Source organism: Syzygium oleosum, unplaced genomic scaffold, assembly GCF_021117445.2.
Source record: "Syzygium oleosum isolate NSW1041296 unplaced genomic scaffold, Sole_v2.1 Sole_v2.02, whole genome shotgun sequence".
In the NCBI taxonomy this organism is placed as follows: domain Eukaryota; kingdom Viridiplantae; phylum Streptophyta; class Magnoliopsida; order Myrtales; family Myrtaceae; genus Syzygium; species Syzygium oleosum.
The window spans coordinates 757843-783364 of NW_026607486.1; the positions used below are offsets into that span (position 1 = coordinate 757843).

Genomic DNA, 25522 nt, shown 5'->3' on the forward strand with positions numbered 1-25522 from the left:
GAAGAGCAAACAAAAAAAGGAAAAATAAATAAATTCAAAAAAATTAAAATTTGTGCACATCAGTGCCCACGACACCATATAGGACGGTCAAAATCTATATTAATAATTTTTGGCTAAAATTGACTTGATGGACTCAATTGGCAAAAAGTGAAAAGGTTTATAACTCAATTAGCATAATTAAAAGGTTAATGACTGAATCAACAAAAGTACAATAGATTTAAGATTTTCTAAATAATTTTCCCAAAATTTTCAGACAAGGCAGTCAAATTATCAAATTAATACAATCGAATCATTCCATTAACTCGATTCGATTTGGCTGACATTGATGTCGACTTGGCTGCAAACCTGCATTTGAGTACTCGATACGATCAATCGATATTGAAATTTACGAGTGAACATCAAAGTTCACTCACCATAACGATCTCGAGATAAGTTTCCCAGCTTATACTTACCAATAAATGTCAAGCTTACCAACTTATAATTATGAATTAATCAGGAAGGCTTTGTTGCGGAACAAGAGGGGATGAATATAACAAAAGCACTTAAAAATTCAACTTTTCCTTTTAAAAAAATCCAATTTTCATCTAAATTTTCATCCCGTCAATTTTTCCTCGTTTCCCCAAACATCGCATAACTCCCTATGGAAAATTACAGGGAATAAATAAGCAGCTAGTCTGGAAAATTGTATGTTTTTAATTGAGTTCAAAATAGATTCGAGAGCTAACACTGAGGTTATGATCTGGCCATAAAACACAACACAATACCCATGTCTTCTTTAAAAAAATATTTCAAGCACATTCGCAACATTTTAAGAAAGTTCTCCACTATTTTGGGTAATCTTTTTGAAAATGAGAGGAGGACAAAACGTGAAATACAAATCAAGAAAAAGAAAAGTCCCTATTTACGCAGACAGAAGTCTGAAGGATGGGGTGCTTGAAACAGATCCCATTAGCTGGAGAATTCTATTTAAGGGTTGTAATCACATCCCTTCTGCAGAACCTCGAGTATCACATCTCGAGCATCGAGATTGTGATCGAACATTAGAAAAATTCACTGATGAATAGAGAATTTTACATCTACGGCGCAGGTTTTCACTTTTTCCTCTAGAAACGCGAGGATACGTAGTACGTTTAGAGGAAAGGGGAAAACAGAGATGTGTAACATATGGTACAGAGGGAAGATATTGTATGAGGTCTAGACAAAATTTAGGCAGGGAGGCGTACTAGTCAGAGAAAACTCTACATTGTGCAGTCTGCAAAATGATGGGGACCGGGCCAGGTCTTCATTTCAGCACCTGGAAAGAAGAGGAAAGGATCTTGAAGAGGCCGTCGGGGTTGTCAGCATGTACCTGGCAACAGAAAAGGAATTCAGCTATGAGAACCATTAAAAACCTCTTCGCATCGAGCGAAGAGCAAGAGAGGAAAGCGAGCGTTGTGATATGATGATCCCAGCATGTCCTTGAGCAGAATCAAACAGAGGAAGCGACAGAACATACCCAGTGGCCCGCGTCTTCAAGGACATGCATTTCAACTGCTCCGCCTTCCTCCGCGGCTAGCTCCTCCGCGGCGCGAATTCTCTGAATGTCTTCGAGTGCCCATCTGTGCAAGCTTCTTTCTGCCTTCAAAAAGTTCACATGCACTCCTCCAGGAACATCTTCTACTATTTTCCTGCATTTGTACAAGTCAACACTGAGCAAAGGGTGGCGGAAGGTTGGAAATCTGAATCATGTGCAAGACTATTTTGACAGGTGACGAGTGCATCTGCTCTTTCTGGTGTCTCTCTTCTTTCTTATTAAAAGTTAAAACAAGTCAACCACAAGGTTGTGCAAAGTAAACAAAAGACTACACCGCATGATTGACTGCAATTTACGTCATTGTCACTAGGGAACCAGAATGAGTCACCAGTTCCGTTAAACAGATTAATGTTCACCATCCACTAACATAATGCAACCTACTAGAGCGATCAGATGGAACCACTATTAGCTAACTGAAAGCAGTAGATACCATAGATTTTTTTCTTCATATGATTGATACATTTCAGCGATTCCCTCAAGATCAAAGACCCAGGAGAAGCTTGTTGGTGAACCAGGAGACTCCGTTGGTCGAAGGTTGGTTACCACCCACTAGACAAAAGGCAACATTAGTCAAAACAAACAAATGTCGCACAAAATTTAAAAATGAAAATCAACGACCATTGCGGAGAGTGAAAGAAGAAATAAAGTGGATGAAAGACTTAAAGTGAGGATTACCAACATTGTAGATCACATTTTGACACGCCTAAAGATCATCTCAAAGATGAAAATTTGACTGACATGAGAGGCACATGCATCACAGAAGTGGGTAAATAGCTCAAAGATTATTACCATACATTCATCATGAAACACATATTAACTATCCGCTACTATAAATCTATTCAGGTGACTATCTCAGCAAGCACATGAATGACAAAAGAAACAAAGGAGAAAGCACACCGATGGAACTGACTCCAGGGAACAAAATAGCAAGAAGAAACCACTGATAAAGGATGTCAAAAGGCTAATATTATGGAGTTTAACATTCGATTAGGAGAGAACAACGAATTGACCACAATCTTAATTAAGATGGAATGATTTATCAACAGTTCCAGATGAACATTTTCAACTCAGCTAATGTTAATTGATCTCTCCTTCAGTGACATCATCACGCAAATCATTAATTTTCTCGTCCAGATATCAACTTGCAATATCCAAGCCCAGCAAATTTAGTATCTCCAAAATTACCTGGGCAACATCCATAGAAAATCCTTCTCGGATAAGAGAATCTATTATAGTACGCTTCGAGGAAACCTACATTGGAAATGGAAAAGATTAGTATATAAATGCCACAAACGACCACATGAGGGATGGTGAACAGCAAAGTCTATCACTAACTTGTCACGCACAATAAATGCAAGGTTTCCCCTTTCAAGCTAGAAGACCAGCTAATGTCCAGCTGGTAACTAGGACAATTCATGACTAATCCCAAACAACGACGTAATAAAGACGCTAAATGGGGCCAAAACACGCGAATTATTATGAAATCAACATACTGACCATACACGCACCTCCTTAGGCAGTGTGCTGAGGAAAGAAATTAGCTCAGCAGGATGGTCCTCTTTGTTTCCACCTGGCCGAACTTTTCCCGGAGTAGCATCTAGGACCCAAACCTATAGGGAGAAGATGATCACTTACGATATACAAAAGAGGAACTCATTATTTTGGCACTACCAGGGACTTAATATGCTTGAAACTATGCATGCCAACATCCATTAGGTTACTTACTCTGACTGGTCGTGCAAGAGGTTTTGCAGCTTGTTCAACCACGCTCAAAGCAACTGCATCATGGTTAAAGATTATAAAGGACTTCGAGATACAGCAATAAGAGAGAATGATAGCAGCTATCATTGCTTAACCAATGGAGTACCTTTTCCTCCAAAACTGTGACCAATTAAAATCCGGGGCGTTAGCCTAAGCTGTGCGACCTACTTTGTCCAAGAGAAGAAAAGGAGATTAATGCCAGAATAAATGGAAGGCATAGTAAAGATATAACCATGCACTCATAATTGCAAAATAACCGCTTCCTATCATCTGAAATTCAAGGTACAGCCAGAAAAACACTCCAAATTAGTTATATGAAATTGAATCAAACATTGGACGTAAACTGGATTTTTTACAGCAGTACTGCTGTTTGAAGTTACATTCAAAACGGAAATGGAAAAACATATTTCATTGTCGGATTAAATGTCAATCAATTGGAATTTAGGAACATGGTTATTAAACTTGACGTCTTTTGTTGCTGAAAGGAGAAAATCCATTCGATTCATTTGAGTATGCATCTTTTTCTCAGGTCATGCCAATAGGAACAACCCCTAAAAGTGGATACTCTTTGAATAATGATGAAAGAAAATATTAAAATGCTACAGATTTTAAGTCATGATGTGTCAATATCTGTAAGATATTGTTGAAATGCTACACCAAAATGCATTCTCATTTTCTATCATGATGCACATTAAACATTGGACTAATATTTGACAAATGTGAAATACTATGCTTGATACACATAAAGCTGATGAGAAACATTCATCAGCTGTGATATGTTCATTCCACTCCTTTGACCTTACACAATCGGGATCTATAAGAAGATACAAGACATGCAGGTTCTCAATAGATAAACTTGATAGTAAAAATGTCTAACATCTTTGTATGACAGAGATATGAAATGTATAGAAAGATTATCCAAAGACAAATTGAAAGAAAACAAAGAACAAAAATTCACCTAAGAGCACATACTGCTTGGCCCAAAAAGAGAACGCGATTAGATACAGCTACGATGATTGTCAAAACAGTAAACAAGAAAAGGTGCCTCGAAGAGAATTCGCACGGAGTAAAAAGCAAGAAAAGTGAAGGTATAATGTAATGGGAAATAGGTGAAACAGGGAAAGGTCTAAAAAGAAAGATAATGGCAAAAAGGAGGAACAGAATATTAGCAATGAAAATTTTTCCACAGTACCACATCCATTTGAAAAAATCTATGGAAAGGGTTCATGAGCAATTGGTGCAAGTTTACATAAATTGATAGCTCCTTGGGTTACATTTATTGTTCCCCTTGATAGGTGCCCGGAAACTACTGGTACATCCATCATTCTCATTGATAGGTGCCCCAAAGAGTAACTGTCTTTAAAAAAATCTGTGCATATCAGGTTTGCAAGTCCAGATGTTAGTGAACTTTACTCTAGACAAAACGGAATAAGTTTAAAAATGAATACCAAAATAACCAGTGATGGCACAGTTCGACAGCAGACTCATGCAAGCACACATATTATGTAAATGAGTATGCTAGAAAAGGAGAAAAGAGAGACAATCCAAGCATACAGTTCATAATCGATGCTCATACAATACGCACCAGCTTTAACACGTCGAGGGCAGTTGAGGAAACCGTATGAGGGCCTCGCTTTTTCATCGATGCAGAATCCCCATGGCATCGCAGGTCAACCAAGAGAAACTGTGTTAAAACCCAATTATGTGTGAGAATCGAGCATAAACTTTTAGAGTAATGCTACATCTACTAAAGGTTCACCAACTCTGGTTTAACAAATGATGAACTTCTTGAATTCAGTTCATCTTCTTTGAAGAAGATGAAGAGCAAATTAACTAACTAGATTGAAGGGGTTTAGTCCTCGTCAAGCCAGTTCATCTTCTTTGAAGAGGAACTTCTTGAATCCTTCTTCAGATCTTCATCTCCTTCAATTGAAGAAGATGAAGAGCGCCATGTTTAGCTAAGTCCAATACACCCTGATTTTGGTGGAACCAGACATAGAAAACCCCTTAGCATTGCAAGCGCGGCACTGGCAGAAAGTCTGACGACAAGTCGGGTTCACGATATTGGAGGCGGAGAAATTAGGCAAACAAGCTCAAACAGAGATGAACAGCATTGAGCTTAGCCAGAGATGTTGCTCGGTTTCCTTTTTCTTGGAGAGCTAATTCATAATTTTTTCAATTGTCCTTTTTTTCTGTTTGTTTCCTTACTGAGCATTTTTAGTGACATAGCAAGTCCACATAAGATGCCACCTCATTTAGTATACCAATCTTAATAGACCTCTGGTAGATGTAGCATTACTCCAACTTTTAACAGTCAAAAGAAATCTACACTACATGCTTAGTTGTCCTTATTCCAAAGAAGTTCCAAGACAGAGAAGACAAATGAGCTCAAGAAAACCAGCAGCTGCATATCAAAATATTTTTTTCCTATCACTTAAGAGAGACTATAAAACAAGATTAGTTTTTCTAATCGGAAAGGATTATCTTAAAACTCATTATCATTTGGCTTAAAATTGTAATTGTCGAACTGCCTTGCACGTCAGCACAAATATGTTATAGAAATTGATCATCATAAAGCAAAGATTTGATTCACATGCCTGCCATGTCGGGAATTCTTGTGCTAATCGTCGAGCAAAGCTTCCTGAAACATAAATATAAACCACTTAGGTTCAAACTATTGATATGCACATGAATGCCTTAAAAATCTCAGACTATCGATATAAACACAAGCCATCAGATAGAAAATATTGTTGAGCACCCTTGTTTCCCAAATTGCACCTTCAACCATATTTTATGTCAACAAACTGAAGAAACCACAAAAATAAATTAAATTTACGATCTCACAAAAATGTTGTTTTCATCCTTTGTTGATTGTTTGTATAAGGATGGTTTCCTTCTTAAGTTTTTTTTTTTTTTTTTGGTCGATGTTTCCTTGTTAAGTTGGAAGAGTAAGAACGATTATGGAATATACCAGGGAGAAAGAAAAGACTAGCGAACTCAGTTGTTCAAATGGTGTAAAAAATACAGGCCCACACAGGAACGAACAGCAAGCTGTACACTGTATACCTTGCCAAGCTGTACACTGTATACCGTACCAAAGGTTTGAAAATCGAAATGAGTTAACGACAAAGAAAGAGACATCAATTGAGTTTAGGACATTAATCAAGGTTAATGAATGACGAAAAAATAATAATGATCTTGACAGGAGGACGAGTAATGCTGTCATCCACTCCAATCAGGGTTCCCCAAGCAGACTGATTTGTTTGTGATGCTAAAGTTGCCATTAAAATTAGTGTTCAGAACTACAATTTATAAGAAGATGTATCACTTGTGCTTGCACTGTTAGATTTTTCAAATTGATCTATTGATTGGAAGCTTTAAAAGCTCAAATCTAATGCACAGTTTTACAATCAGAACATGAAGCAGGGCATAGTTGTCTGGCTTGTGTTTCCTGGAATAAACGGGGCATAGCTACTGATGAAAAAAAAATACATGATGAACCGTAATCTTCACAAAACTCCTCTATGTGATATGAGTGAGATAACGTTTGTGGCATTAATGTCCATGCACTTTCCGAATTCGCCATTAGAATGTTTATACGTCCATATGCGACACCTTTTCGTGACACCTGAGTCCACAGTCTTTTCACTGTTGTAAGCAGTCAGAAAAAACTAAGTGATCCTGAAATGTCTGATGTACAGGATATGGTTTTTCACCTGCTTGAATATGAGAGTTTATAAATCAAATTAGATAACCTAAAACAAAAACCAAAAACTAAACATCAGATTATAGTACCTACCCCAGTTCTTCCTGCAACCTAAAATTCCATGCAGAAGGACAGCCGTTGGAGGATCCGGTAGCGACTTGTCAACAGTGGAACTCCATCTAACCTGGACACTTAAAAGTCAAAAGCAAAAAAATAAGATGTATGGTAAGGAAATAATAACTGTTAAAGGTCCACTCAGAAAGCTTCAGTTGAGTTCCAAGAAGCAAAAGAAAGTATTAAGAACTTTGCCTTTAATACATGTTCTTTGGTAAAACAAAACAAGGGTATCATTCAAAAAAGTGAATCAAGCTCCTGTTTAAACTCCTTAGATACTCTAAGCTTGAGAGATAAAAAATTCCATGCACAATAAAGTCCGAGAAACCACCATATGAATGAAAATCACATGTCCAGGTCTTTTTCTAACCAGGACAAAGCTCATATGAGATCCTAATACATCTGGAAGAAAAAAGCTAACAGCAGAGAGAAAACAAGCACGCATATAACATAATAAGATTCAAATTTCTCTGAACTGATAAAAAGTTTTGAGCTTCGTTTCCCTCAAAACTTTAGGAAGAAACATCTTCAGTAGGGTATGACAATCCGACACCAAATATTCCTTAGAATCTCTGAAGTAGATGAACTCACTCAAAGACTCACGACCAAACCTGAAACTGTATCATCTCTCTAAAATAGATGAACTTACTCTAAAACAGACAATGATGTCTCATATGTACTATCTTACAAAGAACATTGATTTACATCTCAGTGTACAAATCAAACATTACAAGGAGCAGTAGACAACATTTTTAATTAAAGGAAAGCTCTTCGCCCATTTGAAAACTAGTGGTAGAGTTGAGCACTTTGCCTCCTAAATTAAAAACTTAAAGAACTTAACCACCCCAAAATTTCACTTTTACGGCATCCCTGAGGCTCATTACTCACATTATACCTTCCTTCAGCCATGTTAAGCTGCAGAATTCATATTTAAAAAGGAGATCGAGAATTTTCATCTAACTCACCAATGCCCCTTGCACAAGATCGTATGCCTGCAAAGAAACATCAGACAAGTCAAACTACTAGTGGCAAGACTGGATATCTTGTATTTAGTTTTTCCTTTAGGCCTTCTATCAAGATACAGTAGAAAACCAATAGAATAGTTCATTACCAATACTCCAGGAGGCTTAGCCACGTCTCTGCTACGAGCAAGCCTCTCATCCACTAGGGCCATGCAAATATTGGGATGTTTAGCTGTCCGCCTCGAAACGGAGGCCAACTGACAGTTCTCAAACCTATCGTCCTGCAACATGGATAAACATAGCAACATTTACACAGGTCATCAAATATCAATAAATACTGCGCTTTTACAAGTGATTACACTCCTACGCAATCAAAGAAGCATCATCATACAGCAGAGAGTGTAACGGGTTAGAACTAAGGAGGAGGATCGTCCACATCAAAAGATTTGTCGGAAAAAAAACTCTAATTCTAGGAAGGAATTCCTTCTGCTGGAATAATCTTAGAGAGAACACACACGGGCGATTTGCCGATAACAGCAATAACACATAACATTTGTACATTTGTACATTTGTACATGTCACTCTCTCGCTGATCGCTGTCAATTGGAGTCACTGCCCTCTTTCAATCAATGTAAAGCTAATGCTAACGAGAAAGGACACGGAGGCCTCCCTACGCTACCGCTCGAACGTAAAAGCGCGCGCAGCAGCAGGTGGACCTAGGGTAGCTCGCCGAGCCACCAACATCATCCATCCATCGAAAGAAACGCGAGATGCTCCCCGCGCTAACGAGGGAGGGGGAGAGATAACCTTAAAGAGAGTGGAGATCCTGGTAACGCCGCGCCATCGGACGCCGGCGCGGCTCGTCTCGGCCTCCGCGGGGGGGCGAACGGCGCGGCCGGACGCGGTGGGGTTGGGGAGGACGGGCATTGTCCCGGCGGCTCGCGGATCGCGGCAGCTGAGGCGGGAGAGATTGCCGCGAAGGCGATCCGATCGGCGGCGATCGGCGGCGGGGGGGGGGTGGCGAGGAGGCGGAGAAAATTAGGTCTCTGCTTTGTCTGAGCGCCGATAGAGAGAGAGAGAGAGAGAGAAAGTATCGAAGTTGGAGGAGGCGGAGACACCGAAGCTCCGGGAGCTGCAAATGGCGTCTCTCTCTCTCTCTCTCTCTCTCTCTCTCTCTCTCTCTCTCTCTCTCCCTCTGTGTCGCTGAAAGGGACGAGCGTCCCCTTCCTGTGAAGCGTCGTGCGCTGCCCCGCGTTTGTGGTTCAACTGTTGCGCCGAAAGGAGGGGGGAATGACCGAGCTGCCCCCCTCCTTCCAACTGTCCGGAGCAACGGCCGGTGCAGCAGCAGCTGACGTGGCTCCTGGTCGGCTGCTTTCTTTCTCGCGAGAAAATGTCGGGAGTTGAGACCGACCGACACGACGCTCCATTCAACGCGCGACACGTGTTTGTTTTGGGAGGTGGAACTCGTAAAGAGGGGGAGGAAGGGAGAGAGAGAGAGAGAGAGAGAGAGAGAGCAGAGACAGTAAACGGAGAACTAACGGAGAAAGAAAAGAGAGGCGCTTTCCAAAAAAAATTTGACAAGTGGCCCGCTGGACACACGTGTTCCACGTTGAATGGAGTGTCGAGGTGCTGACTTGGCAAGTCGGTATCATCACTAATATTTTCTCATTTTCTCGCTATGTCTTTGTTCGAAGGACGGATTACACGACTCGGGTCAATGGACCGTATCCAGACGCATCGGTCTCATTTACCATTCTTTGCATAAAAAGCATTTTTCATGTAAAACACCAAACAACCTGAATCTCTAAAGACACACACACATATATACACAAGCGGGTCATCGTGTCGATATGGACCTTTTGCTATCATTTATGTCCTTCGACTTAATTTTCTCCAATTAGCGAAAATATTAAACAAGCACCTTTTCTTTAAAAAAAAAAGTCGTCTTTTTATTTGAGAAACAAACGAGATCTGAAATACTTATGAGACTATCGCCTTGCAGACGGGCGTATCAAATATCGCATCGACAAAGGATGATTTGATCGAGCATATTCAAAGGGTCTTTAAATGATTTTGAATCGTAAAGCAGATCTCATAAATTTTATTTTATATTTTCGAAGAAAGACATTTGTTCAAAAAAAGAAAGGAGAATTTCAAGGACAATCTTAAAATTTATCAATTTCGGGCAATTAGGCTCTAAAACTTTATCTCATCCATTCAAGCCCTAAAACTTGCAACCTCAATACCCTTTTTAAGTCGACGGAAGGATTGATCAAGATTAAAAGTTACAAGTATAAGGATTCAAATGCACAAAAATGAAAGCTTTAGAATTTAAAGTGCACAAAGTTGACAAATTCTCGAATTTTCATGTTATTATTCACACCAAAAAAATTTTTTGCAAGGGCTAGCCTTTCTGCATGTCCATAAGGTATGTATGGTGAAATAAGAGACAAGAAGTGAAGGTTCTGTTTGTCTATTTATTTATATAAGTCTGAGTGGAGGCTGTCAATTTACCGACGTTAACAAAAAAATTTGCAAAATGGCAAATCTTTAAAATGAGTAAGAGCGGTTCGTATCTTTCCAGAACCCTCAATAAATAAATTGAAATGTAGACAAGAGCAAGAGTTCCAGAAGTCTACCGGACTGCGAGTCTTCATCCATCCATTTAGACCCGACCAGGAACGCACTTACTGTCTAATGCCGTAGATAAAGCATCAAGGATCCAAAGGTTCGATATGGGCATGCTAATTTCACCATTTGACCAATAGCTTATCTCGTCCGACAAACTTTGAATCCGGGCAAAATTCCAGTTTGAGTGGTTCTACCAAGAGCAGCATGACGAACATGACAAAGGGGTCTCATAGATAAAAGAACATGGTCCCCTCAGAAGAAGGGCACATACACCCATCACACGATGCTTGCTTACAAACACGAAAAGTGCTGAACACTTCTGGAGAATCTATTTAGGGCTGTACATGCTCATTTCTAGCTCGTTCTGCATATTCTCATGAGAGTGTTCATCTGAATTATTTCGAGTCGCAACAACTTACGGTACAATCGGCCAGAAAAGCCACCAGAAGTTTTTCTTTTACGGTCTTCCCCAGAAAACATACCTACATATGCTTCCCGGCTCAATTCTCCCTCGGCTTACAGGGGATTTGCCAGGTAGACGCTGCCGAAAAAGCGCCCTTTTGAGGAGAGAACTGAGCAAGCGAGAGAACTTCACTTCTTAGAGGGGGCCTATTCATCTTATTGCAGTTCGCCACACTAATTTCCCTATAACCAATCTGCCAGCTGCGGAAATCTCTGAAGTAGCCCTACCACACCTCTGATTGCTACCTGCAAATGCAAACACAGTACAGCAATCGACCACATTGAGCCCTTGTCGTAGGTAAAACGACTACATTCCATCCATCAAAAAGTGATTCTCTTTAAAGCCAAGCTTAAGAATCTCAGACTGTCATGACCCCATTTTTTCGGAGGCGGTGATCTGGGACAAAGTAAACAAACCAAATTTTTAACTGAACTGTGACTGATTCAGGAATTACATTATTTTCACGATTTTTTCACTCCATAGTTGTCAACTAAGCCTTTTGTTATGCTTAAACATGATCTCCTCTTCCCGATCATATTTCTTTCCAAACTTAACTTCAAAACCACAACAGAATCGTCAGATTCTTGAGCTTTTTCGTGTGACAACGTGCATGAGAACGCACGAGCATACAGAACTCCTCAAGGCCTGAGCGTCCGGTTAACTTAATGTCATTGCAAATGCCACAGGCCCAAGAATCCCTGGCTTGTTATTAGGTGTCCCACATCATTCGTCTCTACCATATTCATTTCCTCTTTACACTTACTTCATTGTCAGGTAAATTTTTGCCACAAGAACGCAAGAAATAGCTCAGAAACATACCAAGGCAGTCTCCCCAGGTTTTAATGCAGGTTCGACACTGTCTCTTCCATAGCTGTTCCACAAGGGACGAGTCAGTTCGCGTCCACATAAAATAAATGCAAGTTAAATTGAGCTGCTACCATGAATTTCTCATTAAGGTACTCTGTTTCTAGAAGCACGCATAGCATTTCGTATAGCATTGAGGAAGGAATGGTGATATTCCCATCAGATATAGACAGTAGAAGGTAACACAGACTTTCTTTGGAGTTCCTGAGGGGTAGTGAATCAGCGTACAACAAACTATTTGGTTTATGCAGAGCAGCACATGTTGAATAGTAGGACACCACTATTTAACAAGTTAACTAAGATTGGTACACAACTATATATATAGCTGGAAGGAAGCTCACTCACATTATCTGTCTCTTTCCATTGATGACTTCAAGCCGATAAAAACTGCATCCTTTGCTAAATGGAAAAGGCTTTCCCTTCCACTCTGATGAGAAAGTCTAAAGTCAATTGACAAATAGAATTGAACAACAGACAAACGGAACTTTAAGGAAAAGAACTTTTAGAATGCTAATTAAAAAAGATGGTTCAAGGTACCTAAATGCCATGTGACGCCTACACCGGAAGAATCCTCCTCTGATATGTCGTCAATTACAAAGCGGAGATCCGTGCCTATGATATCGCTAAACTTCCCGAAGAAATCTAGGATTGCCTGCACAAATATTGCTATTCAGCGAGCAAATTCGCACTGCATTCTTCACCAGAGAAATTGAGGATACATTTAGGAAATCCAGCAAACTAATGTGCATCCCATATAAAACCAGTTTCTTGAATCCACTCTTTACAGTACAGTGAACGCCAACATGTGCGCCTCAAGAACCATGGTCATGGACTTGAATCTCGGAGAAAGCAACTTCCTTTCCTTAAAATCACTCCGAGGAGCCTCCTGACTGGGTAATTACTCCGTCGCATTGCCGGGAGTGAATGTGATTAGTCGGGTGCCCTACGACGCCCAATTGTCATGAAAAGAACAGACATCTTCCAATTCGCAGTTGACGAAAGATTTGGTCTTTTTCGCTCATCATAAGCAAGTCTCTCAGTATGTAACCCCAAATATACAGAAGCAATACCAGACAAATCCATCTTACCTCGCGACCGACGAAGGGACGGGGAAAGACGAGGTCCTCGTACACGCACTTGTCGGCGATGAGGCCCTCCACGGCGGAGAGGTCCCGACTGTTGATCCCCCCGTAGAACCTCCTGACCACTTCCGCAGCAGAATCCTGCTCCAGTGCCGGCGGCGAAGCCACGACCGCCGTCTCAATGTCCGAAACCGAAGACGGCGGCGGCGGCGACCACGAGACGCCTCTTCTGGGAGTCCTGCTGCTGGCGGGTCGGAGCGGGATCGAGGGAAGAGCGCGCCGATTGGCGGCCGAAGCAATTCGCGGCGGAGCAAGCGATGTTAGTGATGCCGTCGTCGCGCAGGTTCGCATTGCTCCAGCCATCGCTCGCTCCCCTGAGATGAACTCGCTCAAATCATGAACGTTGATCGAAGTACGTGGAGGCAAAACAACCGCAACGGTAGAAACTTCCCCGTTTTGGAGCGCCTCTGTTTTCTGCGAATCTCGGATGGTGTGACGGCGAGACGACGACAAAGTGTGGTTTGCTCGGTTGCTTGTCAGCCACCAGAAAAGTAGATTGAGTTCACGTGGCATTCGTTGGCGCACGCTTTTCAAAGGATTAAGGCTTGTAACGAGGAGTCTCCCTCCCCCTCTCCCTCTTCCCATTTCTTTTAAGTTCGCCGTCTTTCGTTTTCTCTCTCGATCTGTTCTGAGAGCTTGAATGTGTGAATAAGTTTCTGCTGCTGATCTTAGGTGAACGTAATAACCAGTTCGACTGATAGCCACCAAGGAAGATGTCGGTAATATGGCTCCATAACCTCTGCTGCTCTTTCTTACCGGTTTATATTTAGGTCAAGCTTTAGGGTTTTACTCTCTCGAACTAGATTTTGACAAAAATTTTGGAAGCTTCTCACAGCCTTTTTTTTTTTGGGGGTCATACACAGTTATTTGATATATGTTCTTTCAACATTTTGAATTAGTGTCTCTGCACGGCGATAGTGATGAGGAGGTTGAACCTAGACGCACATCTAGAGCGAGAGACCTCGGCATGTATTCATTAGTGATCTCCCATCATTAGATTTGTTTTTAAGAGATAAGAGTACGCTTTTAGCTGCAAATTGTGATTTGTTATTTGCTTTCTCGCTTTTACTTTGTTTTGTATATATTTAGGATTAAGCCTTCTATGTACCTCTTAAGTATCATTCTTATATATGAATGGCATCTTTCTTTCAACCAAAAAAAAAATTAAGAAAGGAAAATAATACAAATGATCCATGAACTTTGACTTGATGTGTAATGTAGTCCATGAACTTTTAATTTATTCAATGTGGTCCTTGAACTTTTGATACATGTTCAATGTTATTTCTAGTCCAGAGACTAATTTGAGTATGTATAAAAAATCTAAGGATAACATTGAATAAATTAAAAGTTCATGGACAACATTACATTATAGATAAAAGTTCAGGGATTATTTATGGTAGGAATAAATGCAAGTTTACTTATTAATTGCAAATAAAAATATCTTAAATTTTATAAAATTAGGAAAGATTATGTACCCGTTGAGACGTTGAAGGCGATTTAGTCCAATAGCAAAAAGTTATCCTAATGGTAACGATTTTTAATGTTCAATGAACAATAAGTTTTCAAAATCCGGAATTCAATTTTCATTCTATCATCTATCAATATTCAATATAAATATAATTAATTGATAGGATCTCGCCCTTATAAAGGTGCTTAAATATTTGAACTAAGACGATTCAATATATTCAAGACTCTCAAAATAATGACCTTTTATATTTAAAAATTTACTCTCTATTTGGAAAGCTCAATAAGTTGTTTATTATTTTTATTTATGGGTTTCCCTTTAAAATTCGAAGATGCATATATTTGGAGTCTCAAGAAGTTATGAATAATTTGTAAGCGATTACACGGATTGACCAAGAGTTGACTTAGGATTGACCAAAAAGGCAACTCTAAAGTCAACCTCGGATTATCGAAGGAATCAATACCTAAGTTTAGACCGAATTTAATGGAACTTGAAAAACCTCAAAAAAAAAAACCTAAAATGATTATTTTTGGCCGAGAAACGGGCCCTTGTTGTGATCAGGGACCCGATCTCATTAGCCGATCGGCTTGCGCGTGCGACTCGCATGCTTATCCGGCGGCAAAACGGCAACATCTCGCGATCTTTTTGGCAGGGCTTTTGGTAACGCCTCGCCCGCGGCATAAATGATTATAATAAGAAATAGTAAAAAAGCAAACACACTGACGGAAAAACGAAACGATGTGAACAAAAGAAGAATCAGTCGGACCGACAATAGCTCACGACAACAATCGATCACAATCAAACGAACACAAGACAAGCCAATACGTTTGACTCGAATCAAAAAGCCCCCACCGCCCCCCCTCGAGCAGATAAGAAAAAGGTATAGTCATACAAGTGAATATCCCCACTCCCCCAACACATCAACATCAACATCACCGGCACAACATTTGGCACGCGTTATTCTAAGCAGCTAGGGCAAAAGAATACATGGCAATATTTCTATAGTCAATTTCGAAGGGGGGGGATGACCCGCCAAGCACTCTTCTTGGCTCCACTTTCCACGGCCCAATCCGATCTTGCCTTGGAGATCAACACCTGGACGGACCCTACAAGCATTCATTCAATGTGGAGACCTGAGAGCCATGCAGTTCTTTCTTGGAAAATGGTTAAAAGTTTCTCTTATTGAATGGGACTGGTGAGTTCAAAAACAATCACCACGTTTGCTGTTTGCTGTTTACTGTTTTGAACCAGAAGAATGGGGAAAATGCAGCAGCATAAGTTGAAGAATACCAGCTTTCTTTTTAGGACGAACTTGAAAGAAAACGAAGAGAAAAAAGAACACACTCTGTTTTTTTTTTTTTTGGGGGTTACCTGAGGGTAGGTCAAAGTACGTAGATAGTAAAGCTCTGAAGGTGTTTTTCATGCATGCATGCGGAAGTATACCAGATTCTTGTGTGTATGAAGTACGTGCTAGAAATGTAATAGAAATTTAGTTAGTGGGTGAAAAGGATAGCGTGTTAGAGATCCCAGAGAGAATCTTCAAAGTCATCCTCTTCGACATCGTCGTTAGAGCATCCGGGCGCCAGAAGATCCTCCCCCATTTGCATCCACATCTTTGGAGAATCCAGGGTCGACTCGTTGATCGCTTCGATTTGGCTCGGCGAGAGCCTCACGGTGAGCGGCGCCGGATTAGAGCCAGCCGAGCTGCTGCCGCCACCAATGTCCTGGGATTGCGCCGGTGCCGCGGGAGCCAGCCTCAGCCGCGCCGCCGCCTCGTGAGCGGCCGCACGGACGTCCTCGGCGCTGGGGCCTGCGGGGCGAGGGAGGCTGTCCATCAGCTCGGGGAAGTTGAGCCGGGCGCCGCGCCCCCTGAAGTGCAATGCCGCCACGTCGTAGGCGGCGGCGGCCATCTCGGGCGTCTCGAAGCTGCCGAGCCAGATCCTCGTCTTCGTCCCGGGCTCGCGGACCTCGGACACCCACTTCCCCCACTTCCTCTTCCTCACACCTCTGTAACACGATCTGGTGCCTCCGTGGTTGTTTCTCTCATCCTCCATAAGAAACCAAGAAAACTTTGCAATGAACTTGAATCTTTTGATGAATAAGAAGCAGGAATTGGTAAGCGGTGATCAACCAAGGAGTGCAAGCCAGCTGTGCATGGGTATATATAGACGTTGATTGGGTTCTTGTACCTTTGTATTATCTTTGGTTTGTGGGCGTTTCATTGGCGAAACGTGGAGCCATTGCGGGCCGGGGGAAGGAGCGAGCTTCCGCGTAGCTTCGGACAATGGAAGATGATCATCATGGGCATGCTGAAATACATGCACGTTCGTATATTTCCATCGTAATGCCTCCCAGGTTAGCTTTTTCTCTGTGTTTAACAGCACAAGCTGATGGAACCATCATCTGTCATTTTCATATTTTTTTTTTTCGAATTTTCTATCTTTTTATTTTCTTTTCTTTTCTTTATTTTGTTTTTACATCTTCGGTCGGCAAGGGCCATCGACCCTCGCCTAGTCTAGGCGAGACCGTCGCAGCCCTCGTTGGTCACGGGCGAGGGCCTTCGTGCCCAGATCCATGCGAGGGCCGACACCCTCGCCTTTGGCCAGTGAGGGTGTCAGGCCTCACCTGCATCTGGGCGAGGGCACCCGTGGCCCGCGACCTCACCGGCCAGAGTTGTAAAAACAAAGCAAAGAAAAGGAAAAAAAATTGTTGAAAAAATAAATAAATAATTAAAAAAATCATAAAATATTAAAATATTATTAATATTGTCTATGTCAGCTTGGCCGGATGGACTCAATTGATAAAACATGAAATGATCTAGGACTCACTTGATATAATCAAAAGATTCGAGATTGAATTGGTAAAAATGCAATAGATTTACGAATTTTTCCCGACAATTTTCTCAAATATTTTACGTTCTCGAATAGAGTCAGAACGGACAATCGATCGCCCACCAAAAGTCAGTGCGAAAAAACGGGACAAATCTTTAGATGAGGAGAAGACGAACCGTTCTGTGTCTCTCCTGTTGAGAAACGCGGTTTCCGCACGTGAGGGCCCACGCTAAAATCCGAAGGTGGATAACCGGATGACGTCAGAGACGCCGTCACGGACATATGGTCTTCGGATTGTCGCATAGAATAATGTTTTCCTTAAGGAATCTCCCGGACGTGTCCGAGAATTTAGTGAAAGAATCTTTTGGTACCGACGGAATACGTAGAGCGAGTACCGTAACGTCCTTCCCTTTCACCAACCCTAGACGGAAATGAAGTGATCTTAGAATTTGAATACTCCTTTCACGTAGCTGTACTTAGTCAAGACGCCCCATTTGACTCTTCTTCGCTTGGGCTCCTCCCTTTCCCCTTGTATTTCGAGACGCTTTTTTATATTGTCCGGCTAGCCTAACGGCATTGTTTCTGCTTGAATCAGTAGCGGTGTTCTTGTGATATCTTATATGGGAGAATTGGGCTCCTCCCTTTCCCTTGTATTTCGAGACGCTTTTTATATTGGGAGCGGTGTTTTGTGATATCTTATATGGGAGAATTTGAAATATCATAAATCATTTAGCGGCGGGGCAATTCAGTCATGAACCGTTCAATTATGCCGATTTAATCCTAAACCTTTTGAGAATTTGACAATTTAGTCTTGAACCTTTTGACGATTTTTCAATTTAGTCCTTTCGGTTAATTTTAGCCGAAAATTGCTAACATGACAGTCTAGTCACAGCCAACGCTCAAGTTGGCAATTTTTTTAATTTTCTTTCTTCTTTTCTTTTTCTTTTCTTTTTCTTTTTCTTTTTTCCCTTGTTCCCTCCGCCGGCCCTCGCCGGTCTCAGGCGAGAGCGTCAAGGCCCTTGAAAGGTTTAGGTCTAAAATGGCTGCAGTACAATAGGTTTATGACTTTTTGAATAATTTTCTCAATCCTAAATCATAGTAGATTGACAACCGGGATTATGACAAATTCGTGGGATGACAAGGCTTATGCATTTTATAATATCAGTGCTAAAGAAGAGGGATTTTGGCATTAGAGTTTTAAACTCTTATAAGAGGAAAGGTTGGGAGGAAAAGCATGGTGCGGCATTTTGTTGCGGTCGTCAAAGTTACAAGATCCAAAAGGAATTAGTTAAGTCAAGACCAGGAAGATTAGAATTCATCTTGACGAGTTTTAGATATGGGAACTCACAGAAGTTGTACCCGATCATAATCACTTACAGCTCCTACAAGCGTTACACTCTTCACATCACACAGAAGTACTGGAACCTAAACGAAAAATCGAGTGGCCTTTGATGCATGTATTAGAACAAATAAATCGTTTCTAGTATTGGTTGTTGAAGTAGGAGCGTATGAGAAATTAAATTTTAAAGAAAAAGATGTTAGAAATCATGTTGCATAGTACAAAAGGGTTGAATTTGCAAGAAAGAGATGGGCAAGCACTTTTCAATTATTTTTCGATCAAGTAATTGAAAATTTCCAATTTTCACTTGATTTGGGTGGTGATCAGCAAAGACAATGTAATGATTCTCGGGCGGATGCACGATCAAAAGATGCATACAGATACTTTGGGGGTGTAGTCAGATTTGACACCACTTATTTGACAAATAAAATATGAAGTCTTTTGCTCCATTTGTCGGTGTAAATCATCACGGTCAATTAGTTTGGTTAGGATGTAATTTGCTCGCGGAAGACACAAGCATCTCTTTCATCTGGCTGTTGAAGTCTCGGTTGATTGCATGTCGGGGTGCAGCTCAAGCTATTATTACCGACCAGTGTAAAGCTGTAAAATACAATTTCTGAAATATTTCCCTTTGCTTGTCATTGCCTTTGTTTATATCTTATAAGTTACAATGCAAAAATTGCCACAAAAATTAGGGGGTTATTGTCAATATAAGGGTATAAGTTACCTGTAGAAACAGTAACATAATCGTTCCTCAATTCCCACAAAGTGAGAGTTTCCTATTGTAATTTTCACAAGGAAATCGCTTAGATAAGTTCGGCTTCCTTCGAAAAATTAGAGGTGGAGAAGCCACCGCGTCTTTTTGAAGACTTACGACGACTAGCTAATCCTATTCCTTGTTACATACATTACAGACATCTTTATCAAAAAGTTATTTGAGACCTTGCAAAGAATGAGAACAATATAGTGTCATGAATTGGATTTGTGTATTTATTGGTGGGAGTTACCGTAGAAAATGATTATCCACTTACTGGTGTATAGTATTTACACCTAATAAAAACCCGTGCAACTTCAACATTGTTGAGTTTGAAAAAATTGCATTAGATTATAATCGATCCATTGGAATCGATGATAAGGATCTTCTAAACTTAGAAAGGCAAAATTTACATTTGCAATCGATCTCCTTCTAGATCATCAATATGTCATCAATCGGCTAAAGGGTCTATTTTAGCCAAATCACTCATTTGATTTGTAGGAAACTCACACATATGCACATCATATCCTAATCTCCAAAATCCCCCCTTCTTTCTTCACTCTCATCTTTGTATTCGGCCCGCGCCTTCTCCATTACATCTGGTCGTCGTATATCTCAATTGAAAAGAAAATGAAAAAGAAAAAAGGCTTTTGGAAAAAGAAAGATTAGGGAACATATCTCAAACTCAATCGTTGAAATTCTATGCGCCAATTTGTCTGTCCTTTTGTTGGTTTTTCTTTTTCGGAAAACTAACATAAATAGTCTTTGAATTTTGGCCAAATGTGTCATAATGTCCATAAACTGTAACCTAATGTGCAATGTGGTCCATGAACTTTCAATTTGTTCAATGTAATTCATAAATTACATGAAAATGTTCAATATTATCCATGAACTTGAATTAATTGAACATTGGATATTTTTATATAGTTCAGGGATTAAGTTAAATATATATACAAAAAGTCTAGGGATTATATTGAACAAATTGAAAGTTCATGGATCACATTACATATTGAGCTAAAATTTAGTGACCGTATTAAATAAATTAAAAATTCATGAATCGCATTTGATATTAAGAGAAAGTTTAGAGGGTATTTATGTTATCATCATTTCTTTTTCTGGTAGAACGTAAGTTTCAGAGGCATGTTTAGGTAGGTCCTCAGGATTTCAACCTCAGAATCAATGGCGGTACTTGAACCTTGGTGTTTCCAAATCTTTCAGGGACGATATCCAGATGGGTCCCACTTCTGTCTGGTTGACAAGATCCATTTCTTGGAGCACCAAACCCTCCCCTTGATCCCAGAAGCCAAGAATCAACACTGACCACCGCACACGCACAGACACAAACAAAAGCTAGAACCTACTATGTTCTCCAGGTTTGAAAGCCTCTTGATTTGACTTCCATGTCCCCTCCCACTAACACGCACGACACGTCAAACCGAGAATTTTCGCGAAACAAATTAATCTTTTCTGCCAGCTTTCAAGATTGCAACGTAGCTGGTGACGCATTCTGAAACGGTCAACCCGGTTTCGTCTCCTCCGTTTGCTTCGACCCATGTGGCTCGTCATTTCATTTTCAGGGTCTCTTGAAACACCGCGCCCCATGTTTCACTCCCGGCTAATACAATTCATGTGCAAGGGCATGGCGGTCTGACTCCGACCAACATAAGGCAATTGAGATCAGATAATCTATTAACAAAAACTAAAGGAAGGCGACAGCACTGAATCCAGAGCTCAAAAGCCAATGATGTTGGCCCAATATGCACCGACGGGTCGTGGGACATAAAAAAGTGTGATGCTGTTCATCGTGCACTAATTTGGAAAATTCTTGCATAAAGGGAAAGGGATGATTTGTTAGAACAAATTGGAAAAGGCAATGTGGGTCGTAGATCTTTGGTCCCGACCACTTGAGAAGTGAAAAGAAAAACACAAGGGTGTGTCTTAAACCTTTTGGAGCCTTTGGTCGCGAAGTTTAATAATTGATCAATTGCTGTAACCCAACAAGAAGAATGAGTGATCATTTCGGACTATGGGAAGCAGCAAGATTCCATATACGGCCCCGCCAAAAAAAGCAACTTCCGACTTCTTTTTAATGCTTTCAACGTTGATAGGCAGAAGTGTTAGGATTAGTTACACAAACACAACGAAAGATAAAGTAAAAGCAAAGAAGAGACAAGGTTTTATCTCGATTCACCTTTAAACTAGAACTATATCCAACAAATTATTTTCACTTTAATTGATACTTCACATCTCTTTGTTACAATCTTTAATTACAGGAGAATTATATATGCTCAGTAATTATTCATAGGCCCAAATCCAAAGTACCAATAAAATACATGCCTAAATTATAAAAGCGCCCTGGTTGCTAGGGAGCGGGCCCCTCGAACCTCTGCCAACTCGTTAGGGAAAGGGACCCCCATGCTTTCCTGTCGATGAGGAGTATGAACCACACTCCAATACAAAGTCCCACCACGGTCGATGAGCACAAATCACGAGTTGCCAAGTGTCCGATGTTTCTCTCGTTAGTACATTCGATGTTGACCGGCGTAGCGGGCTAGATTTGCGTGGGCTCGAATCTACGTGGATCGATTCGATCTCAACCATCCATCGGGTATGGCCCGCATGCAGCCCATTTTCCTAACGAAGGGTCTCCACCGCAAAACCAGTTGATACTTATCTAAATAATTCGATCTAAATTTTTTTTTTGCAAAAGTCCTGAGAGAGTTTACCTAAGCACGATCTTAAAAAGTTTTAATCTCAGTTTTCATCTAGACCTTGAGATAATCGAGATGTAAAACTCTAAGAGGGTATTCCCTCGCCTTGAGGAAAACAAAGATACATGGGGAGGCACCATCACTGCTTTGCAAACGGACATACCACAAATGTCCCTTTTTTTGGTGAGATTAACTCTTAGCCGAACACTAAGGATCCATAGAAAGCCCCAGGTATAAGAGCATAATAGCACTGCAATTGATCCTGGCCTTTTGGGTGCATATAATTAAATCCTAACGAAGTTTTCCTATTCTAGGTCTGTTTTTCATGGACGAAAAATTTAGTTTCCATTCATTTGTTCATGTATCTATTGGACTTAGATTGCATAATGGAAAAAAAAGGTTTCAAGACTAAATTATCCTTTTGGTGTAAGTCATATTAAGTAGCTTAAATTGATAGGTGGAGGGACACCACAAGTATATAAATATGGTCAAGCGATGTGGGATATTTCAACACTCCCCTTACATGTAGGCCTAATTAGGAATGAACGAATTTGGCTCCGATACCATGTTCAAAAGTTCAACTCAAAAATTTAAGCTGTTAGATAAAGGCATGATTAATATTTAAATGTTCTAACACTCATCTTCACGTGCAGGTTGGATGTTAGCCTAAGTTTAAATAGCAGAAATATGTAATTGTGGAGATTATACGAACCCTGAAAGATTTGAACTCATGGCTTGAAAAAGATTTGGACTTTCTAACACAAATAAACTCCATAGTGAAGTGGTATGTATATTTCAAAAGCATTTAAGGCATGAAATCGGGTGATCTGAAATCGTTTGATAGTCTTTCCCTTCATTTTGGACATGGATTGCGTACATCCTCCGCTCGTTTCTAGTACAATGCCCCTAAATCTACATCAATCTTTGGTGCCACTCGATGCTAATGTGAGAATCACTTCGTGCAGTGGTTGTTCATTGTCGGTGACTCTTTACCTCCACCACGAGCCACCGTCTCTAGCAAGAACCATGCCACCGAGAGTGGCGGAGCAATAGATAGACGACGTTGGAGAGAGGGGAAAGATATAGACATGGTAGTAATAGCTGAGATGGTCGTGGTGAGTTCGTTGGAGGTGGTAACGGTGGCACGGAGAGTGGTGGGAGCAATGGAAATAGACCGATCGTGTATAGTGTGTGGTTTTATTATGGTGTAGATTTGATCAATGGTCGGCCTACGCTTCTTGACAAAGAATAATGTCAAATTTTTCATGAAAGTTTTGACGGAACGAGCTGATTTGGGCAAGCCATGATTGACAAGCTAGGGCTCAGGAAGGAAATTGCTTGTCCAGACTCGTCCGATTTTCCGGGCCCAACCGGATTGGCACGGATTGAGTGAGCCGCCAACTTGGCGGCACCGAGCTCGTGCTCAACCTCTGATTTTGATGTAACATTTTTGCCCACGCTCAATGATTCAATTATGGATTTGTTATATAATCAATTGTATAAATCATGACTTGAAATCTCTATCATTGTAATCTTGAAGTACTCAACTCATTCCTAATCCGGTGGGACCAGGCAGTGTTATCATCCCATCTTCATCTTACGTTGGCTGCATCAAATCACTCTCATCGTGCTTCCGGGGTTGGTAAGAGACTAACGTTTAGCTTAAGCCTCGGACGACGCGTCGGGGCTTTTGAAACTTTCAGCCATATTGTGCAATCTAATTGCCGAAATTCTTAGTCTCATGGCAAAATCATTTTAAATTTTCGCGAGAAATGAATGATTTGAAAAACATCTTCCTTAAATTAATCGCTCGTATCGATTGAAATGATTAATCAATAGAAAATATTGACAACAATTTATAACTGAATACGTTTATCGGCGATGAAAATAAGGCGACATGAGTAATGATTTTTTAGAGAAAATGTTTTCCAAATCATTCATTTTCTGCGAAACAAATATTCGCTCCTATATTTAACCTAATTTTTCTCCTCGCGATATTAAGGATGCGTGAATTTGTATCTTCTGGGTAAGTTAATCAATAGGCCGATCTCGTTAAAGTATGCCGCATCGCTTATTTACAGGATTTATATGCTCTTTATGTCTTCCCTTCACTTAAGAGTTTAAGTTTTTGGATTAGACTTTCTATCACGGTATCAGAGCCAAGTTCCGCCCTACTTTATATCGCGTATACAGCCCTCGTTCATCGAATCCTCCTATTTTATATATGTACATGCGATCTCCCCCCTTCCCCACGCATTTTTCGAGATAACGACGATGCAAATACGACCAGTACCGCGAGTTAGTTCCGCCGCGACAGAATTGCTTGGATTTTTAGTGGCAAAATAGGAGTCACCAGGTTAGTGCTTGTGTTGTGGGGTTTACATCTTTGATTAAATGCCCATCATCAACTTCCTAATGTGGATCGAGTCAAATCTTCAGTAAATTAATGTTTAATCCGAAACTGCTACTTCTAGTTCCAGTGGCCATAGCATAGCATAATGAAAACGTCACATGATGCAACTCAACTAGAAAAAAGGAGTGATATTGACATAGTAGGACCTCTAGAGTCTTAAAGAGCGATTTATGTCCGGAACATAGGTTCAGCTGATTAAGTAAACCATAGAATTCCGGGCCACCTAAGCTCGAAACCGCGTCCCCCAGCCCGGACATCACATCGCTCATGTGTGATCTCCTCCGTTTCTTTTAACTGATTTCTCGATTGCTTTACGAAGTAAAAGTATCGAGCTAGTCCCGTCTCACCAACACATCAAGTGGGTGCCGTTAACTTCGAGAAATCAGTCCTTGCCGATGCGTGCCCCGTTAGGGTTACGCGGTGAAATCTTCGTGGGATTCGGTCATTAATCTCGCATGATTTTAGTCGATGAGATTATGCTTAGCCACTTCTGTTTTGACATCTAGAAATTACCCCGACTCTTGTCGCGCCGTAATTATGTTGTTTTTGCAATGACTTTTTACCGTATTATTACGAGGATGATGCGACCTGATGTGGCTAGCAAGTATCTGATAGGAACATGATATGATGATGTCCCTCGTCTAATCCCGAAGCTACGTGGAAGCTCGCTCGCTCGCTACCCCCTGCAGTATCTCCACGATTCACCAGCGCTCGCAAACATGCCAGTCGTCTTCTCGTCTATAAATACATGCAGTTGGATTACACCTGATCTTAATCATGATTACCTTCTCTT

The 25522-nt window shown here is 40.8% G+C and overlaps 3 protein-coding genes across 4 annotated transcripts; all 3 read right to left on the reverse strand.

Annotated features, from left to right (window-relative positions):
* Positions 1-930: 930 nt before the first annotated feature.
* On the reverse strand, positions 931-9284 carry LOC115686808 (uncharacterized). Of its 2 annotated transcripts, none has more exons than XM_030612214.2 (13): positions 8924-9284; positions 8266-8397; positions 8120-8146; positions 7134-7224; positions 5932-5975; positions 4920-5018; positions 3441-3498; positions 3299-3351; positions 3082-3183; positions 2759-2824; positions 2004-2122; positions 1496-1667; positions 931-1348 (listed from the first exon to the last, which is right to left on the reverse strand). In XM_030612214.2, the coding sequence occupies exons 1-13, from the start codon at positions 9041-9043 to the stop codon at positions 1283-1285; spliced, it is 1149 nt and encodes a 382-aa protein (XP_030468074.1). In that variant the 5' UTR covers positions 9044-9284; the 3' UTR covers positions 931-1282. The 2 variants fall into 2 exon arrangements, with proteins under 2 accessions (XP_030468074.1, XP_030468075.1); XM_030612215.2 differs by having other exon boundaries at positions 7134-7231; positions 8924-9083.
* A 1672-nt stretch (positions 9285-10956) lies between these two features.
* On the reverse strand, positions 10957-13759 carry LOC115686816 (uncharacterized). The gene is made up of 5 exons (XM_030612224.2): positions 13163-13759; positions 12612-12726; positions 12420-12501; positions 12030-12081; positions 10957-11455 (listed from the first exon to the last, which is right to left on the reverse strand). Exons 1-5 carry the CDS (start codon positions 13727-13729, stop codon positions 11393-11395), a joined length of 879 nt encoding a protein of 292 aa, XP_030468084.2. The 5' UTR covers positions 13730-13759; the 3' UTR covers positions 10957-11392.
* A 1918-nt stretch (positions 13760-15677) lies between these two features.
* Positions 15678-16794, reverse strand: LOC115686806 (ethylene-responsive transcription factor ERF021-like). Its single transcript, XM_030612212.2, has one exon. It carries the CDS (start codon positions 16733-16735, stop codon positions 16199-16201), a length of 537 nt encoding a protein of 178 aa, XP_030468072.2. The 5' UTR covers positions 16736-16794; the 3' UTR covers positions 15678-16198.
* Between the last annotated feature and the right edge of the window lie 8728 nt (positions 16795-25522).

Excerpts from the sequence above, each read along its gene's own strand:
- LOC115686816 (XM_030612224.2), bottom strand. The coding sequence starts at position 13,729 with ATGCCACGTGAACTCAATCTACTTTTCTGGTGGCTGACAAGCAACCGA. Across the intron at positions 12,082-12,419 it reads AATGGAAAGAGACAGATAAT|CTATGGAAGAGACAGTGTCG; the intron begins GTGAGTGAGCTT and ends CTTGTGGAACAG. Across the intron at positions 11,456-12,029 it reads AACCTGGGGAGACTGCCTTG|GTAGCAATCAGAGGTGTGGT; the intron begins GTATGTTTCTGA and ends TTGCATTTGCAG.
- LOC115686808 (XM_030612214.2), bottom strand. The coding sequence starts at position 9,043 with ATGCCCGTCCTCCCCAACCCCACCGCGTCCGGCCGCGCCGTTCGCCCC. Across the intron at positions 7,225-8,119 it reads ATCTTGTGCAAGGGGCATTG|GTTAGATGGAGTTCCACTGT; the intron begins GTGAGTTAGATG and ends TTAAGTGTCCAG. Across the intron at positions 5,019-5,931 it reads AAGAATTCCCGACATGGCAG|TTTCTCTTGGTTGACCTGCG; the intron begins GCATGTGAATCA and ends GTTTTAACACAG.
- LOC115686806 (XM_030612212.2), bottom strand. The coding sequence starts at position 16,735 with ATGGAGGATGAGAGAAACAACCACGGAGGCACCAGATCGTGTTACAGA.